Source organism: Balaenoptera physalus (genome assembly GCF_965194825.1).
Source record: "Balaenoptera physalus genome assembly, chromosome: 21".
In the NCBI taxonomy this organism is placed as follows: Eukaryota; Metazoa; Chordata; class Mammalia; order Artiodactyla; family Balaenopteridae; genus Balaenoptera; species Balaenoptera physalus.
Window position 1 is genome coordinate 10,143,035 of NC_138902.1, and position 19,989 is coordinate 10,163,023.

The window sequence follows — 19,989 nt, forward strand, 5'->3', positions numbered from 1 at the left end:
CCACCAAGAGGATATAACAATTCTAATTCTAAGGTATAGGCACTTAGTAACACAGCCCTGAAATACATGGATAAAAGCTGACAAATGGAAGGGAGACTATGTACTCAACACCAGAGCACCTACACATATAAAGCAAATACTAACAGAGCTAAAAGGTGAGAGAGTGATTCAGCTGACTCTTGAAACAACGTGGGAGCTGGGGCACCGACCCCCCTGCACAGTTGAAAGTCTGCACATAATGTTTAACTTCCCCGAAAGTTAACTACTAATAGCCTACTGTTGACCTGAAGCCTTACCAATAACGTAAACAGTCAGTTAACACATATTTTGTATGTTGTATGTATTACATACTTTATTCTTACAATAAAGTTAGCTAGAGAAAAGAACATGTTATTAAGAAAATCATAAGGAGGAGAAAATACATTTACTGTACTGTAAGTTTATGAACTTAGTGGTATCAGTAAATACAGTACAGCAAATGTATTTTCTCCTTCTTATGTTAAACTTATTATTATCATTAAGCTTATCACCTGTTTATAAGGTGAATCCTCTGTCAGTACCTACATCAATATTGTCTTATGTGGTACAAAATGCTATAGGTGTTACATGTATTAATAATGCCAGACATCAAAATGAAAAGATAATGTGAAAAAGAAATTCATATTTATTTACAGGTATAATGATTCATGCATTGATAACAAAGAAGCAGCAATAAGATTGCTTCATGGTAGCCTAGCCTGTACACTAATGAATAAATTGTTATAAAATTTTTATGGCATACAGCATTACAGTCATTTATAATATAGTATTAGAAACATTGCTACATTAAAAAAAAAACACTTCTCTGTGATGATAGGCTGTGAGCTATGTGGTTTGTCTGTGAGTTTTTTACAAATTGCTGCAAATCTCCAAAAAATTTTCCAGTGTATTTATTGAAAAAAATCCATGTGTAAGTGAACCCATGGAGTTCAAACTCATGTTGTTCAAGGGCCAGCTGTATAATACTGCTTGGAGACCCCACTCTCACCAATGGATAGATCATCCAACAGAGAATCAAAAAGGAAATAGTGGATTTGAACAACACTATAGATCAATTTGATCTGACAGACATATATAGAATATTCCATTAAACAGCAGCATGATACATATATTTTTTTAAGCACACATGAAACATTTTCTAGGATCATGTTATGCACAAAACAAGTCTCAACAAATTGAAGATGATAAAAATTATATCAGATATCATTTCAGACCACGAAAGTATGAAACTAGATATCCATTAATAGGAGGAAAGCTGGAAAATTCACAAACACATGGAAATTAAACAACATACTTCTGAGCAACCAACGGATCAAAGAAGAAATTAAAAAGGAATGAAAAAGTATCTTGAGACAACCAAAAATGGAAACACAACATACCAAAGTGTATGGGATGGAGCAAAAGCAGTTCTAAGAACAAACTATAGCTATAAGAAAAAAGGAATATCTCAAACAATCTAACAATACACCTCAAGGAACTAGAAGAAGAACAAAGTAAGCCAAAGTTAGCAGAAGGAAATAATAAAGAGTAGAGCTAAGATAAGAGCAGAGATAAATGAAGTGGAAAATAGGAAAACAATAGAAAAGATTAGTAATACTAAGAGTTGGCTTTTTGAAACAAAATTGACAAACCTTTAGCTAGACTAACCAAGGCAAAAAGAAGACTCAAATGAATAAAATTATAAACAAAAGAGGAGACATTACAACAGGTAACACAGAAATACAAAGGATGATAAGAGACTACTGTGAACAATTATATGCCAATAAATTGGACAACCTAGAAGAAATAGATAAATTCTTAGAAACATATAACCTATCAAGACTGAATCAAAAAGAAATAGAAAACCTGAACAGACCAATAATGTGTAAGGAGAATGAGTCAACATCAAAAACCTCTCAACACAGAGAGGCCTAGCACCAGATGGTTTCACTGGTGAATTCAAATATTTAAAGAATAATTAATGCCAGTCCTTCTCAAACTTTTCCAAAAAATTCAAGAGGAGGAGGGACTCCTTCCAAACTCATTTTACAAGGCCAGCATTACCTTGGTACCAAAACCAGATAAAGACACTACAAGAAAATCACAAGCCACTGATGAATATAAATGGAAAAATTCTCAACAAAATACTAGCAGACTGAATTCAGCAGCATGTTATAAGGATCATACACCATGATCAAGTGCCTCATCCCTATGAGGCAAAAGTGTTTCAGCATACACAAATCAATAATCATTAATAGACTGAAAAGTTAAAAATCATACAGTCATCTCAATAGATACAGAAAAAGCATTTGACAAAATTCATTATCCTTTCATGACAAAAATTCTCAATAAATTGGATATAGAAATGTACCTCAACATAATAAAGCCCATACATGACAAGCCCACAGCCAACATCATACTCAGTGGTGAAATGTTGAAAGCTTTTCCTCTAAGATCAGGAACAAAACAAGTGTTTCCATTCTCACCACTCCTATTCAGCTCAGTAATGGAAATCCTAGCCAGAGCAGTCAAGCAAAGAAAAGAAATAAAAAGCATCCAAATTGGAAAGGAAGAAGTAAAATTATCTCTTTTCTTAAATGATAATGATCTTAAAGATAGAAAACCCTAAAGACTTCACACACATAAAGAAAAAAAGCTGTTAGAATACAATATACAAAAATCAGTGTGTGTTTCTATACACTAAGGATGAATTCTCTGAAAAAGAAATAAAACAATCCCAGTCACAATGGCATCAAAAACAATAAAATACTTATGAATAAATTTAACCAAGGAGATGAAAGATCTGTACACTGAAAACTAAAAGACACTGAAGAAAGAAATTGAAGACACAAATGAATGGAAAGATGTCCCATGCTCATGATTGGAAGAATTAATATTGTTAAAATGTCCATACTACCCACAGCCATCTATAGATTCAGTGCAATCCCCATCAAAATTTTAATGGCTTTTTTTTTTTTTTACAGAAATAGAACAAACAACCCTAAAATTTGTATGGAACCTCAAAAGACCCCAAATGGCCAAAACAGTCTTGAGAAAGAACAACAAAGCCATATGCATCACACCTCCCAGATTTCAAATTATACTGCAAAGCTGTACTAATCAAAACAGTATGGTACTGGCATAAAAACAGACACATAGACCAATTGTACAGAATTAAGATCCCAGAAATGAATCCACACATCTATATAATCAATTAATATTTGAAAAGGTAGCTAAGAATGCTCAGTGGTGTAAAGATAGTCTCTTCAGTGAATGGTGTTGGGAAAACTGGATAACCACATGCTAAAGAATGAAACCGGACCCTTATATCACTCACAAAATTAGCTTGAAATGGATTAAAGACTTGAATATAAGACCTGAAGCTATAACACTCTTAGAAGAAAACATAGGCAGTAAGCTCTTTGACATTGGTCTTGGCAGTGGTTTTTTGACTCTTGACACCAAAAGCAAAAACAATAAAAACAAAAATTAATAAATGGGACAACATCAAACTTAAAACCTTCTGCACAGCAAAGGAAATCATCAACAAAAGGAATAGGCAACCTATGGAATGCGAGAAAGTATTTGTAAATTGTTTGTCTGCTAAGTGGTTAATAATCAAAATACATAAGGAACTCATACAACTCACTAACAATAATAATAATCTGATTAAATGGGCAAAGAAACTGAATTTTTCCAAGGAAGATATACACATGGCCAACAGGTACATGAAAAGATGCTCATCATTATTAATCATCAGGGAAGTACAAATCAAAACTGCAGTGAGTTATCACCTCACAATGAGCTATCTCTTCACACCTGTTAGAATGGCTGTTCTCAAAAAAACAACAGTTAACAAGTGCTGGCAAGGATATGGAGAAAAGGGAGCCCTTGTGTACTTTTGGTGGGAATGTAACTTGATACAAGCCATATATGGAAAACAGTATGGCGGTTTCTCATAATTAAAATAGAACTACCATATAATCCAGCAGTCCCAGTTCTGGGTATATAGTCAAAGGAAATGAAATCACCATCTCTAAAAGATACCCACACTCCTCTGTTCACTGCAGCGTTATTTACAATACCAAGGCATGAAAACAACTTAAGTGTCCATCTGCAGATGAATGGGTAAAGAAAATGTGAGTTAGATAAACAGGTAAGTAAGTAGATAGATAGATACACACACAATGAAATATTATTCAGCCATAAAATAGAAGGAAATCCTACTGTTTGTGACAACGTGGATGAACCTTGAGGGCATTATTCTAGTGAAATAAGTCAGAGAAAGACAAATATTGTATGATCTCATTTATATGTGGAATCCAGAAAGAAAATGCACACATATAGAAACAGAGCAAATTGGTGGTTGCCAAGATCAGGTATGTGTGGGGGAAGTGGGTGAAGGTTGTCAAAGGGTACAAACTTTCATTTATAAGATGAATTGGTTCTCAGGATCTAATAATGCACAGCATGATGACTACAGTTAACAGCACCGTATTGTATATTTGGAAGTTGTTAAGAAAAGATCTTCAAAGTTGTCACCACACACACAAACATATAAATATGTGGAGAGCTGTATGTGTTAATCTTATTGTGGCAATCATTTTGCTACATGTACATATGTTAAATCATTATGTTGGACACCTTAAACTTATAGAATGTTATATGTCAATTATATCAATAAAGCTGGGAGAAAAGAAAGAAAACACAGTCATAGAAACAGAGAGTAGATTGGTGATTGCCAGGGGCTGCAGGGTGGAGGAAATAGGTAAAGGTGGTCAAAGCTTGCAAACCTCCAGTTATAAGATGAATGTGTTCTGGAGATGGTGCAGCATGGTGCAGTTAATGATACTGTATTGTGTACTTGTAAGTTGCTAAGAGAGTAGATTTTAAAAGTTCTCATCACACACACACACCAAAGGTAACTATGTGAGGTGATGGCTGTGTTAACTAACCTTACTGTAATCAATTTGCTATACATGTGTATAAAAACATCACTTTGGACACCTTAAACTCACACAATGTTACATGTTGGCTATATGTCAGTAAAGCTGGTGGGGGGGGAAGAATTAAAGGGAGAAATAGACAATTTAACAACAATAGTTTGAGACTTCAGTACCCTACTTACAATTATCTTTAGAATAACTAGGCAGAAATCAACAAAGCACACTCTGTAGCACACTCTGCTCAGCAGCAGCAAAATACGTGTTCTTTTCAAGTACACATGGAATATTTTCCAAGATAGAACAAAAAGTAAGTCTCAGTAAGTTGAAAAGGAGTGAAAATATACAAAGTATGTTCACTGAGTACAATGGAATGGAATTATGTCATTAACAGAGTGAAATTTGTGGAAATTGAACAATACATTCCTAAATAACTATGGGCCAAAGATGAAATTCACAAGGGAAATTAAAAACTACTCTGAGACAAATGAAAATTAAATGCAGCATAAAACGTATGAGATGCAGCTCAAGCATTGCTAAGTGGCATATTTGTTGCTGTAATTGCTTATATTAAAAAAGAAGAATGATCTCAAAGCAATAACCTACCCTTCCAGTATAAGAAACAAAAATAAAGCAAACTAAACCCAAAGAAACCAGAAGGAAGGAAATAATTTAGAGAAGAAATAAATAGAGAATAGAAAAACAATAAATATTTTAATGAAACTAGAAGTTTTTCTTTGAAAGGTCAACAACATTGACAAATGTCTAGCTAGCCTGACCATGAAAAAAAAAAAGATTTAAATTGCTAAAATCAGTAATGAAAGAGGGGACATTACTATTACCTTACAGAAATAAAAGGATTATAAGAGAATACTGTCAGCAATTGTATGTTAACAAATTAGACTACCCAGGTGAAATGGACAGATTTCTAGAATGATAAATATTGTTGAAACTGAATCAAGAAGAAGTAGAAAATCAAAGTATTTTTCAAAGTATTCTATGAGGACTGTACTACCCTGATACAAAAACCAGTCAAAACTATCACAAGAAAACTAATATCCCTTATGAATAGCCCTTGTGAACATAGACACAAAATCCTTAAAAAAACAAAAAAACAAAAAAAAGAAACCTAATCCAGCAATATATAAAAAGGACTATACATTATAACCATTTGAGATTTATTACGGGCATACAGGATTGGTTCAACATATGAAAATCAATCTAATCACCTTATTAATGGAATAAAAGGGAAAAGCCACATGATTATCTCAGTAAACACATAAGAAGCATTGCCAAAATCCAACACCATTTCATAACTAAAAAGAAAACATCTAATAAGCCAGGAATAAAAAGGAATTTATTTAATTCCTGAAAATGAGCTCTATGAAAAACTCATAGCTAATATCATACTTTATGGGAAAGATGGAAAGCTGTCTCCAGATCAGAAACAAGGCAAGAATGTCTGCACTTGCCACTTCTTTGTAACATATTGAAGATTTTATCCAGGGTAATTAGTCAAGGAAAAAAATAAAACATATCAAGATAAGAAATAAGTCAAATTTTCTCTGTTTGCAGAAGACCTGATCTTTTATATAGAAAATCCTAAGGAATCTACCAAAAATAAAAAATCCAAAAATGATTAGAATCTAAAAAACACGTTCAGCAAGGCTGTAGAATAAAAGTTGAACATACAAAGATCATTTGTATTGCTGATACTAACAATGAACAATATGAAAATGAAATTCATTTCATTTACAATATCAGTCAGAAATACTAAGATACTTAAGAATAAACTTAACAATATAAGATCAATACATTGACATTGAAAACTATATAACATTGTTGAAAGAAACCAAATAAGTGGAAAGTAATTTCATGGTCATGGATTGGAACGCTAAATGTTAAAGTGCCATACTCTCCAAAGTGATCTTCAGGTTGAACACAGTCATTGTCAAAATCCCAGCTGGCTTTTCTTCCCCTCCAGAAATTTGATAAGCTAATACTGAAATTCAATTACAATTCCTATCAAAATCCCGATGACATTTTTTGCAGAAATAGAAAAATTCATCCTAAAATTCATATGGAATCTCAAGGGACTGTGAATAGCCTAAACAGATTTGAAAAACAACAAAATTGGAGGACTCACACTTCCTGATTTCAAAACATATTACAAGTCTACAATAATCTAAAGAGTGTGATATTGGCATAAAGATAGGCAATAGACAAATGGAATAGAATACAGAGCCCCCAGATAAACTCTTGCATCTATGCTTTAACAATCTTCAGCAAGGGTGCCAAGACTACTCAATGGGGAAAGGACGGTCTCTTCAACAAATGGTGCTGGGAATAAAGGATATCCATGAGCAAAAAAATGAAGTTGCACCCTTATACCATATAAAAAATTAACTCAAAATAGATTAAAGACCTAAATACAAGGCCTAAAACTACAAAACTCCTAGAAGAAAACATAGAGAAAAAGCTTCATGACATTGGACTTGGCAATGATTTCTTGGATCTGACACCCAACACACAGGTAGCAAAATTTAAAATAGACAAATGGGCTTACATCAAACTTACAAGCTTTTGTACACCGAAGGACACAATCAACAAAGTGAAATGACAACCTACAGAATGGGATAAAATATTTGCAAATCATATATCTGATGAGGAATTAATAGCCAGAATATGTAATGAACTCCTACAACTCTACAACAACAACAAAAAATCAAATAACCCAATTAAAAAGAGGGCAAAGGCTTTGAATTAGACATTTACCTGAAGATATTATACAAATAACCAAGAAGCATATGAAAAGATGCTCAACTTTCACTAATCATCAGAGAAATGACAGTCAAAACTACCTCACACCCATTAGGATGGCTACTATTTAAAAAAAAAAAAACAAAATAACAAGAGATGGCAAGTATGTGGAGAAATTGGAACCCTTGTACTCTGTTGGTGGGATTGTAACATGGTGCAACCCTATGGAAAATAGTATGGTGGTTCCTTAAAAAATTAGAAATACCACATGATGCCTCTATCCTATTTCTGGCTATATATCCAAACGATCTGAAAGCAGGATCTCAAGGAGATGTTTGCACACCCATGTGCATAGCAGCACTTACAATAGTGCAGAAGTGGAACACCCCAAATGTCTACCAGTGGATGAATTGTTGAACAAAAATGTGGTATACATACAGTGAAATATTCAGCCTTAAAAAAGGAAGAACTTATGATGTATGCTACAACATGGATAAACTTTGAAAACACTATGGTTTCACTTTCATGAGTTACCTAAATATTCAGATTCATTAGAACAGAAAGTAGAATGATGGTTACCAGAAGCCTGGGGGAGAGGGAAAAGGTGAGTTGTTTTTTAAATGAGTATAGAGTTTAAGATTTGCAAGATGAAGGAGTTCTGGAAATCTGTTTCACAACAGTGTGAATATACATAACCCTACTGAACTCTGCATGTAAAAATCATTAAGGTGCTAAATAGTTTATGTGGTTTTCTTAACCATATCAAAAAGAATGCAGAGGCATAAATAACTTACTACAAAGGTACAAGAATCAAGAGAGTATTATACTGGCATCAAACCAAACATCTAGATCAGTGCAATAGAATTATGAGTTCAGAAGTAAACCCTTACATTTACAGTCTTTTGATTTTTGACAAGAATGACAAGGCCATTCAGTGGAGAAAGAATACATATGGTGCTGGGACAACTGTATAGCACATGCAAAAGAATGAAGTTGGATTTGTCTTCCCTACCCTGTACAAAAATTAATGCAAAATGGATCAAATATCTAAATGTAAGAGCTAACAGTATAAAATCTCTTAGAAAACATAGGAGTAAATCTTTGTGACTTTGGAATAGAGAATAATTTGTTGGATTTGACACCAAAAGCACAAGCAACGAAAGAAAAAATAGATAAATTGAATATCATCTAGGTTAAAAACTTACTCTGCTTCAAAGAACACCATCAAGTGAAAAGACAACTCACATAACAGGAGACAGTATTTGTGAAGTGTGTATATGATAATGAGCTTGTATCCAGAGTATATAAAGGACACTTACAACTCAACAATAAAACACAAATAATAAGAAAAGGGCAAAGGATTTGAATACGCATTTCTCCAAAGAATATATACAAATGGCCAATAAGCGCATGAACAGATGCTGAACATCATTAGTCATTAGGGAAATGCAAATCAGAACCACAGGATACCAGTTCACACCCACTAGGTTGGCTAAGATAAAAAGGACAGGTAAGTGTTGGTAAGGATGTAGAGAAATTGAAACTCTCATACACTTCTAGTGGGAATGTAAACTGGTGCCATCAGTTCCTCAAATGATTAAACATAGAGTTACCACATGACCCAGCAATCCCACTCCTGAGTTATACGCATAGGAGGAATGAAAACATGTCCACACAAAAACTTGTACACAAATATTTTTAGCTACATTATAATAACCAAAATTTGGAAACAGTCCAAGTATCTACCAACTTCTGAATGGATAAAATTTAGTATATTCATACAATGGAATATTATTTGGCAATAAAAAGAAGTTAAATACTGATTAATGCTACAGTATGGGTGAACCTTGAAAACGTTATGCTAAATGAAAGAAGCCAGTCATGAAAGACCACATTTTGTATGATTCCATTTATGTGAAATGTCCTGCATAGGCAACTCCATAGGGTTTAGTAAATAAAAAGTTTGTTAGTGGTTGCCAGGAGATGGGTAGTGGGGATGGGAAGAGAGATTTGGGGAGTGACTACTAGTGGATATGGGGCAGCTTTTTGGGGTGAAGAACATGTTCTGAATTTAGGTAGTGGTGATACAACTTTATCAGTATACAAAGAATTATTAAATTATATATTTCAAAAGGGTGAATGTTATATGAATTATATTTTAATAAAGCTGGTATTTTTTTAAAAGTTATAGTAAGTTGACACTCCATCATATTAAAAAAAACCCTCTTTTTTGCTCCTTGCCTACTTTCCCATCGTTTTATTTTTATGTTTTTATATTTCAGAGTCTTTTATTGATATTGTTTTATTTGATACTTATTTTAACAAAAATTATGTAAATTGAAATGAAAGTTTCAATTTCTTATGACTAAAAGGCCTCAGGTGTTTAAATATAAATCATTCTAAAAGAAATTTTTATCATTATTAGCAATGCGAAATTGATTAAAAGCAGATAATGTTACAGGTATTTGAGTTTACCAAATCATATATTAAAAAACATTTTTGTTCTTAACTGATGATTAAATTACGTCCTCTTTTAATTTTGTTAAAAGCAAAGACTTGGAATCACCTGACGTGGAAAATAATTTTTTACCTAGTCATTATTCATTTTCTCAAATCCTTGAAACATATCCCAAAAAAGCCTTGCAAGTCATATCAAAATGACTATTGATTATACTTGTTACATTTTACCTTGGGGCACGTTGTTTGATCTGATATACTAGATAAGGATTGGGAAAATTGAGACATTGTCTTTTTCAATATAATGTTATTTTCTATTATGTTATTTGTCTATTTCAGTATAGTGTATTTTCCATTAAAGTTCCTTTCTGTGCTTTAAATTTTCATCAAAACTTAGGACTGCAGATGCAATTTATTCAAATTATAGGAAATATCTACCAAGTACATTAATTGGCAAAGCTAGTTATCATTGTTAAAACATTCATCCAGTCTTTCATGTAAGTGTGACTATATGCCCTCTTTGCTGATGGAAGAGGCAAAGTTTTTAACAGAAGTTATTTAGCACTTTCACTATAATTAATTAGCTAGCACACGTTGGACAGATTGTTCCATGTTGTAAGGCAGAAGGGCAGTTGTGAAAGGAGAAGTGGGAAGCGACTACTTTTTTCTTTAACATCTTTATTGGAGTATAATTGCTTTACAATGGTGTGTTAGTTTCTGCTTTATAACAAAGTGAATGAGCTATACATATACATATACCCCATATCTCCTCCCTCTTGCATCTCCCTCCCACCCTCCCTATCCCACCCCTCTAGGTGGTCTCAAAGCACCAAGCTGATCGCCCTGTGCTATGCGGCTGCTTCCCACTAGCTATCTGTTTTACATTTGGTAGTGTATATATGTCCATGCCACTCTCTCACTTCGCCCCAGCTTACCCTTCCCCCTCCCCATGTCCTCAAGTCCATTCCCTACATCTGCATTTTTATTCCTGTCCTGCCCCTAGGTTCTTCAGAACCTTTTTTTTTTTTAAGATTCCATATATATTTGTTAGCATACGGTATTTGTTTTTCTCTTTCTGACTTACTTGACTCTGTATGACAGACTCTAACTCCATCCACCTCACTACAAATAACTCAAATTCATTTCTTTTTATGGCTGAGTAGTATTCCATTGTATATATGTGCCACATCTTCTTTATCCATTTGTCTGTCGATGGACACTTAGGTTGCTTCCATATCCTAGCTATTGTAAATAGTGCTGGAATGAACATTATGGTACATGCCTTTTTTGAATTATGGTTTTCTCAGGGTATATGCCCAGTAGTGGGATTCCTGGGTCGTATGATAGTTCTATTTTTAGGTTTTAAAGGAACCTCCATACTGTTCTCCACAGTGGTTGTATCAATTTACATTCCCACCAACAGTGCAAGAGGGTTACCTTTTCTCCACACCATCTCCAGCACTTATTGTTTGCAGATTTTTTTAATGATGGCCATTCTGACTGGTGTGAGGTGATACCTCATCGTAGTTTTGATTTGCATTTCTCTAATGATTAGTGATGTTGAGCGTCCTTTCATGTGTTTGTTGGCAATCTGTATATCTTCTTTGGAGAAATATCTATTTAGGTCTTCTGCCCATTTCTGGATTGGGTTGTTTGTTTTTTTGATGTTGAGATGCATGAGCTGCTTGTAAATTTTGGAGACTAATCCGTTGTCAATTGCTTCATTTGCAAATATTTTCTCCCATTCTGAGGGTTGTCTTTTTGTCTTGTTTATGTTTTCCTTTGCTGTGCAAAAGCTTTTAAGTTTCATTAGGTCCCATTTGTTTATGTTTGTTTTTATTTCCATTTCTCTAGAAGGGGGGTCAAAAAGGATCTTGCTCTGATTTATGTCATAGAGGCTTCTGCCTACGTTTTCCTCTAAGAGTTTTATAGCGTCTGGCCTTACATTTAGGTCTTTAATCCATTTAGAGTTTATTTTTGTGTATGGTGTTACGTAGTGTTCTAATTTCATTCTTTTACATGTAGCTGTCCATTTTCCCAGCACCACTTATTGAAGAGGCTGTCTTTTCTCCATTGTATATTCTTGCCTCCTTTATCAAAAATAAGGTGACCATATGTGCGTGGGTTTATCTCTGGGCTTTCTATCCTATTCCACTGATCTATATTTCTGTTTTTGTGCCAGTACTATACTGTGTTGATTACTGTAGCTTTGTAGTATAGTCTGAAGTCAGGGAGCCTGATTCCTCCAGCTCTGTTTTTCTTTCTCAAGATTGCTTTGGCTATTCAGGGTCTTTTGTGTTTTCATACAAACTGAAATTTTTTGTTTTGGTTCTGCGAAAAATGCCATTGGTAGTTTGATAGTGATTGCACTGAATCTGTAGATTGCTTTGGGTAGTATAGTCATTTTCACAATGTTGATTCTTCCAATCCAAGAATATGGTATATCTCTCCATCTGTTTGTATCATCTTTAATTTCTTTCATCAGTGTCTTATAGTTTTCTGCATACAGGTCTTTTGTCTTTTTATGTAGGTTTATTCCTAGGTATTTTATTCTCTTTGTTGCAATGGTAAATGGGAGTGTTTCCTTAATTTCTCATTCAGATTTTTCATCATTAGTGTATTGGAATGCAAGAGATTTCTGTGCATTAATTTTGTATCCTGCTACTTTACCAAATTCTTTGATTAGCACTAGTAGTTTTCTGGTGTCATCTTTAGGAATCTCTATGTATAGTATCATGTCATCTGCAAACAATGACAGCTCTACTTCCTCTTTTCAGATTTGGATTCCTTTTATTTCCTTTTCTTCTCTGATTGCTGTGGCTAATACTTCCAAAACTATGTTGAATAGTAATGGTGAGAGTGGACAGCCTTGTCCTGTTCCTGATCTTAGAGGAAATGATTTCAGTTTTTCACTATTGAGAACGATGTTGGCTGTGGGTTTGTCATATATGGCCTTTATTATGTTGAGGTAACTTCCCTCTATGCCTACTTTCTGGAGAGTTTTTATCATAAATGGGTGTTGAATTTTGTCGAAAGCTTTTTTTGCATCTATTGAGATCATCATATGGTTTTTATTCTTCAGTTTGTTAATATGGTTTATCACATTGATTGATTTGTGTATATTGAAGAATCCTTGCATTCCTGGGATAAACCCCAGTTGATCATGGTGTATGATCTTTTTAATGTGCAGTTGGATTCTGTTTGCTAGTATTTTGTTGAGAATTTTTACATCTGTGTTCATCAGTGATACTGGCCTGTAGTTTTCTTTCTTTGTGACATCTTTCTGTGGTTTTGGTATCAGGGTGATGGTGGCCTCGTAGTATAAGTTTGGGTGTGTTCCTCCCTCTGCTATATTTTGGAAGAGTTTGAGAAGGATAGGTGTTAGCTCTCCTCTAAATGTTTGATAGAATTTGCCTGTGAAGCCATCTGGTCCTGGGCTTTTATTTTTTGGAAGATTTTTAATCACAGTCTCAATTTCAGTACTTGTGATTGGTCTGTTCACATTTTCTGTTTCTTCCTGGTTCAATCTCGGAAGGTTGTGCTTTTCTAAGAATTTGTCCATTTCTTCCAGGTTGTCCATTTTATTGGCATAGAGTTGCTTGTAATCTCTCATGGTCCTTTGTATTTCTACAGTGTCAGTTGTTACTTCTCCTTTTTATTTCTAGTTCTACTGATTTGAGTCTTCTCCCTTTTTTTCTTGATGAGTCTGGCTAATGGTTTATCAATTTTGTTTATCTTCTCAAAGAACCAGCTTTTCGTTTTATTGTTCTTTGCTATTGTTTCCTTTATTTCTTTTTCATTTATTTCTGATCTGACCTTTATGAGTTCTTTCCTTCTGCTAATGTTGGGGTTTTTTTGTTTTTCTTTCTCTAATTGCTTTAGGTGTAAGGTTAGGTTGTTCATTTGAGATGTTTGTTGTTTCTTGAGGTAGGATTGTATTGCTGTAAACTTCCCTCTTAGAACTGCTTTTGCTGTATCCCATAGTTTTTGGGTCGTCGTGTTTTCATTGTCATTTGTTTCTATGTATTTTTTGATTTCCTCTTTGATTTCCTCAGTGATCTCTTGGTTATTTAGTAGTGTATTCTTTAGCCTCCATGTGTTTGTATTTTTTACAGATTTTTTCCTGTAATTGATATCTAGTCTCATAGCGTTGTGGTCGAAAAAGATACTTGATAAGATTTGAATTTTCGTAAATTGACTAAGACTTGATTTGTGACTCCAGATATGATCTATCCTGGAGAATGTTCCATGAACACTTGAAAAGAAAGTGTTTTCTGTTGTTTTTGGATGGAATGTCCTATAAATATCAATTAAGTCCATCTTGTTTAATGTATCATTTAAAACTTGTGTTTCCTTATTTATTTTCATTTTGGATGATCTGTCCATTGGTGAAAGTGGAGTGTTAAAGTCCCCTACTATGATTGTGTTACTGTCAGTTTCCCCTTATGTATCGAGGTGCTCCTATGTTGGGTGCATAAATATTTACAATTGTTATATCTTCTTCTTGGATTGATCCCTTGATCATTATAGAGTGTCCTTTTTTGTCTCCTGTAATAGTCTTTATTTTAAAGTCTATTTTGTCTGATATGAGAATTGGTACTCCAGCTTTCTTTTGATTTCTATTTGCATGGAATATCTTTTTCCATCCCCTCACTTTCAGTCTGTATGTGTCCCTAGGTCTGAAGTGGGTCTCTTGTAGGCAGCATATATATGGGTCTTGTTTTTATATCCATTCAGCCAGTCTATGTCTTTAGGTTGGAGCATTTAGTCCATTTACATTTAAGGGAGTTATCGATGTGTATGTTCCTATTACCATTTTCTTAATTTTGAGGGGTTTGTTATTGTAAGTCTTTTCATTCTCCTGTGTTTCCTGCCTAGAGAAGTTCCTTTAGCATTTGTTGTAAAGATGGTTTGGTTGTGCTGAATTCTCTTAGCTTTTGCTTGTCTGTAAAAGTTTTAATTTCTCCGTCGAATCTGAATGAGAACCTGCTGGGTAGAGTAATCTTGGTTGTACGTTTTCCCCTTTCCTCACTTTAAATATGTCCTGCCACTCCCTTCTGGCTTGCAGAGTTTCTGCTGAAAGATCAGCTGTTAACCTTATGGGGATTCCCTTGTATGTTATTTGTTGTTTTTCCCTTGCTGCTTTTAATATTTTTTCTTTGTATTTAATTTTTGATAGTTTGATTAATATCTGTCTTGGGTTGTTTCTCCTTAGATTTATCCTGTATGGGACTCTCTGTACTTCCTGGACTTGATTGACTATTTCCTTTTCCATATTAGGGAAGTTTTCAACTATAATCTCTTCAAATATGTTCTCAGTGCCTTTCTTTTTCTCTTCTTCTTCTGGGACCCCTATAATTCGAATGTTAGTGCGTTTAATATTGTCCCAGAGGTCTCTGAGACTGTCCTCAATTCTTTTCATTCTTTTTTCTCTATTCTGCTCTGTGGTAGTTATTTCCACCATTTTATCTTCCAGGTCACTTATCCATTTTTCTACGTCAGTTATTCTGCTATTGATTCCTTCTAGAGAATTTTTAGTTTCATTTATTGTGTTGTTTATCATTGTTTGTTTGCTCTTTAGTTCTTCTAGGTCCTTGTTAAGCATTTCTTTTATTTTCTCCATTGTATTTCCAAGATTTTGGATCATCTTTGCTATCATTATTCTGAACTCTTTTTCAGGTAGACTGCCTATTTTCTCTTCATTTGTTTGTACTGGTGGGTTTTTAACCTTGCTCCATCATCTGCTGTGTGTTTCTCTGTTTTCTTATTTTGCTTAACTTACCACGTTTGGGGTCTCCTTTTCGCAGGCTACAGGTTCATAGTTCCCGTTGTTTTTGGCGTCTGCCCCCAGTGGCTAAGATTGGTTCAGTGGGTTGTGTAGCCTTCCTGATGGAGGGCACTGTTGCCTGTGTTCTGGTGGATGAGGTTGGATCTTGTCTTTCTGGTAGACAGGACCGCATCCAGCGGTGTGTTTTGGGGTGTCTGTGACCTTACTATGATTTTAGGCAGCCTCTCTGCTAATGGGTGTGGTTGTGTTCCATCTTGTTAGTTTTTTGGCATAGGGTGTCCAGCACTGTAGCTTGCTGATCGTTGATTGCAGCTGGGTCTTAGCATTGAGATGGAGATCTCTGGGAGAGCTTTCGCCGTTTGATAGTATGTGTGGTCGGGAGGTCTCTGGTGGACCAATGTCCTGAACTCGGCTCTCCCTCCTCAGAGGCACAGGCCTGACACCTGGCTGGAGCGCCAAGACCCTGTCAGCCGCACGGCTCAGAAGAAAAGAGAGAGAAAAAGAAAGAAAGAAAAAATAAAATAAAATAGTTATTAAAATAAAAAAATTATTAAAAAATTAAAAATAATAAAAAAAGAAAGAAAGAGCAACCAAACCAAAAAACAAATCCACCAATGATAACAAGCGCTAGAAGCTATACTAAAAAAAACAAAAAAAAGCAAAACAAAAAAAAACAGACCGACAGAACCCTAGGACAAATGGTAAAAGCAATGTTACATAGACAAAATTGCACAAAGAAGCATACACATACACACTCACAAAAAGAGAAAAAGGAAAAAAAATATATATATATATAAAAAGGAAGAGAGCAACTAAATCAATAAACAAATGTACCAATGATAATAAAGTCTAAATACTAAACTAAGGTAAACAATCCAGAAACAAATTAGATGTAGGAAGCAAACCCCAAGTCTATAGTTGCTCCCAAAGTCCACCCCCTCAATTTGGGATGATTCGTTGTTTATTCACGTATTCCACAGATGCAGGGTACATCAAGTTGACTGTGGAGATTTCATCCGCTGCTCCTGAGGCTGCTGGGAGAGATTTCCCTTCCTCTTCTTTGTTCACACAGCTCCTGGGGTTCAGCTTTGGATTTGGCCCCACCTCTTCGTGTAGGTCGCCTGAGGGCATCTGTTGTTCGCTCAGACAGGGCGGGGTTAAAGGAGCAGCTGATTTGGGGGCTTTGGCTCACTCAGGCCAGGGGGAGGGAGGGGTATGGAATGCGGGGTGAGCCTGTGGCGGCAGAGGCCAGCGTGACGTTGCACCAGACTCAGGTGTGCTGTGTGTTCTCCAGGGAAGTTGTCCCTGGATCACGGGATCATGGCAGTGGTGGGCTGCACAAGCTCCCAGGAGGGGAGGTGTGGATAGTGACTTGTGCTTGCACACAGGCTTCTTGGTGGCTGCAGCAGCAGCCTTAGTGTTTCATGCCCGCCTCTGGTGTCTGCGCTGATAGCTGTGGCTCGCGCCTGTCTCTGGAGCTCGTTTAGGTGGTGCTCTGAATCCCCTCTCCTCACGCATCCCGAAACAATGATCTCTTGCCTCTTAGGCAGGTCCAGACTTTTTTCCTGGACTCCCTCCCTGCTAGCTGTGGTGCAGTAGCCCCCTTCAGGCTGTGTTCACGCAGCCAGCCCCAGTCCTCTCCCTGGGGTCTGACCTCCGAAGCCTGAGCCTCAGCCCCCATCTGTCCCGTCTGGTGGGTGAGCAGACAAGCCTCCTGGGGTACTGAGTGCTGGCCGGCACCAATCCTCTGTGTGGGCGCCTCTCCACTTTGCTCTCTGCACCCCTGTTGCTGTGCTCTCCTCCGTGGCTCTGAAGCTTCCCTCTCCCCGCCCAACCCCCATCTCCACCAGTGAAGGGGCTCCCTAGTGTGTGGAAACTTTTCCTCCTTCACAGCTCCCTCCCAGAGGGGCAGGTCCCATCCCTATTCTTTTGTCTTTGTTTTTTCTTTTTCCTTTTGCCTTACCCAGGTACGTGGGGATTTTCTTGCCTTTTGGGAAGTCTGAGGTCTTCTGCCAGCATTCAGTAGGCGTTTTGTAGGAGTTGTTCCACATGTAGATGTATTCCTGATGTATTTGTGGGGAGGAAGGTGATCTCCACATCTTAACTCCTCCACCATCTTGAAGGTCTCTCTGGGAAGCGATTACTTTTAAGACATGCAGGTGAATCTGTTCTCAGGCAGATTTGTATTTTTTAAGTTCTGTATAAATACTCCCTTAAAACTATCTATGGTTTTGCATTCCTTTTAAAGTCTTTGTCTCCAGGAATATTCTCCACCAACTTGAAGAATACTGTTCTACCCTATTCTTATTCTTTTATGAATAAAATAGCCTTGCAGAGCATGCATTTTATTCATACGTGTGTTGTGTGCAGGTATGTTAGTATGTTGGTGAACTTTGTGTTCAAGTGAACTTGACCACCCCACTTGACCATGTTTGCCAGAAACTCCCTGCCTGTGCACTTGTGTTCTATCAATACATCCCTCTCCTGCACACATGATGGGTTTCTGTTGGTGCCCATATTCAACCTCAGAATACTTTTACAACTGGCAACTTATACTAGTTGATTGGAGCTGGCATTGGAGGCGATTCTCTGTCATAGCAATTTTATTAGTTTTCTCAGTCAGCACACTTGTATCTTTTCTCTTTTTACAGTTCAGATTTTTAAATTTTTGTTTATTCATGAGGTTTTCTTTGGTTAAACTTATTATCCTTAAGTCAGATTGGAAATGTGTTTGTAGACAGTCCTCCATGGGTCTCTTGCTTTTTTTATATTTTGTGAACTGAAGTTTTGTTGCCTTTGATCTGGTTTGTCTTCTCAATGTAATTCCTATAGTGAGCAGTATTGGAAGACTTAGCGACTCCCAGAGCAATGGTTAGATCTGCATACGACCTTGGAAGATAAGAGCTGGTTTCTCACTTTAGAGCAAAGGGGTAGGTATGGTTACTGCCCCACTGCAGGGATTCAGGTTCCCAAATCTCAGGACTCCTGCTGTGTGTGCAGGTGTCAGCTGGCCCCACTTAAGTTGCTCTGTGAGAATTGGGACTCAGGGAACTGGAGCAAGAAAACACTGGGATTCTGTCCACTTCTGTTGTTGTGATAAATTCCTGTGGTCCTGCTTCTGACTGCATTCAGCAGGTTGTGATAGACTAACTTGTTAGCTTGAAGTAGTAGGCTAAAATCTCAGGTCCTTCATCATTCTTGGCAATAGATAGGAAATACAAATAAAGAAGCAAATAAATAGCTATCAGAGTTCAGTTCAGAAATGTCATTTTATTCATGTTTTTCCTTTAAAAACTATATTATATATTATTTTTATAAATGTAGCATAGATTTTTCAGATTTTTTCTTAGGCTAAAATAAAGCTTTAACATAATTTTGCTATTCATATTTAATGACAGTTTTAAAAGCATAATAAGCCATCTGTTTTTTCATATGCATATAAACTTGTATGTCTATATGTATATATATGCATATATTGGGGTGTGTGTGTTTGGTTTTGAAAAACCAAATCAATCTTCCTTTGCTTTATCACATTTTCAAGAAATAATCTTAATTCCACATATGCCATTATGATGTATTATTTGCCTCTATTGCAGAATATTGGAAAGAAGATGACCTGCCAAGAGTTCATTGCAAACCTCCAAGGGGTAGATGAGGGCAGTGATTTCTCCAAGGATCTACTGAAAGTAAGCACTGAAATACTGGTATTTATTTATGTATTTATTCCTATATTGAAGTATAGTTGATTTACAATATTATATTAGTTTCAGGTATACAACATAATGATTCAATATTTTTATAGATTATACTTTATTTAAAGTTATTATAAAATATCGACTATATTTCCTTTGCTGTACCATATATTCTTATAACTTATTTTTTTTATGCTTAGTAGTTTGTACCTCTTAATCCCCTACCCTTAAATACTGGTTTTTAAAATATGCTTATATTTTCTACTTACCTTTTAATCTAAAATAGGCTAAGATCACTTAAGTATTTTGTTTTTTTCTTTTAGTTTTATTG

At 35.7% G+C, this 19,989-nt stretch overlaps 1 protein-coding gene across 16 annotated transcripts in view; it reads left to right on the top strand.

The window, feature by feature from the left end:
- The window catches only part of PSD3 (pleckstrin and Sec7 domain containing 3), a 560,140-nt gene that overhangs the window by 273,574 nt on the left and 266,577 nt on the right, over positions 1 to 19,989 (top strand). For all 16 annotated transcript variants that reach the window (XM_082444219.1, XM_082444218.1, XM_082444220.1 and 13 more), the window contains one exon: positions 19,563 to 19,652. In XM_082444219.1, the coding sequence (XP_082300345.1) occupies positions 19,563 to 19,652 (90 nt within the window). The remainder of the gene's footprint in view (positions 1 to 19,562; positions 19,653 to 19,989) is intronic.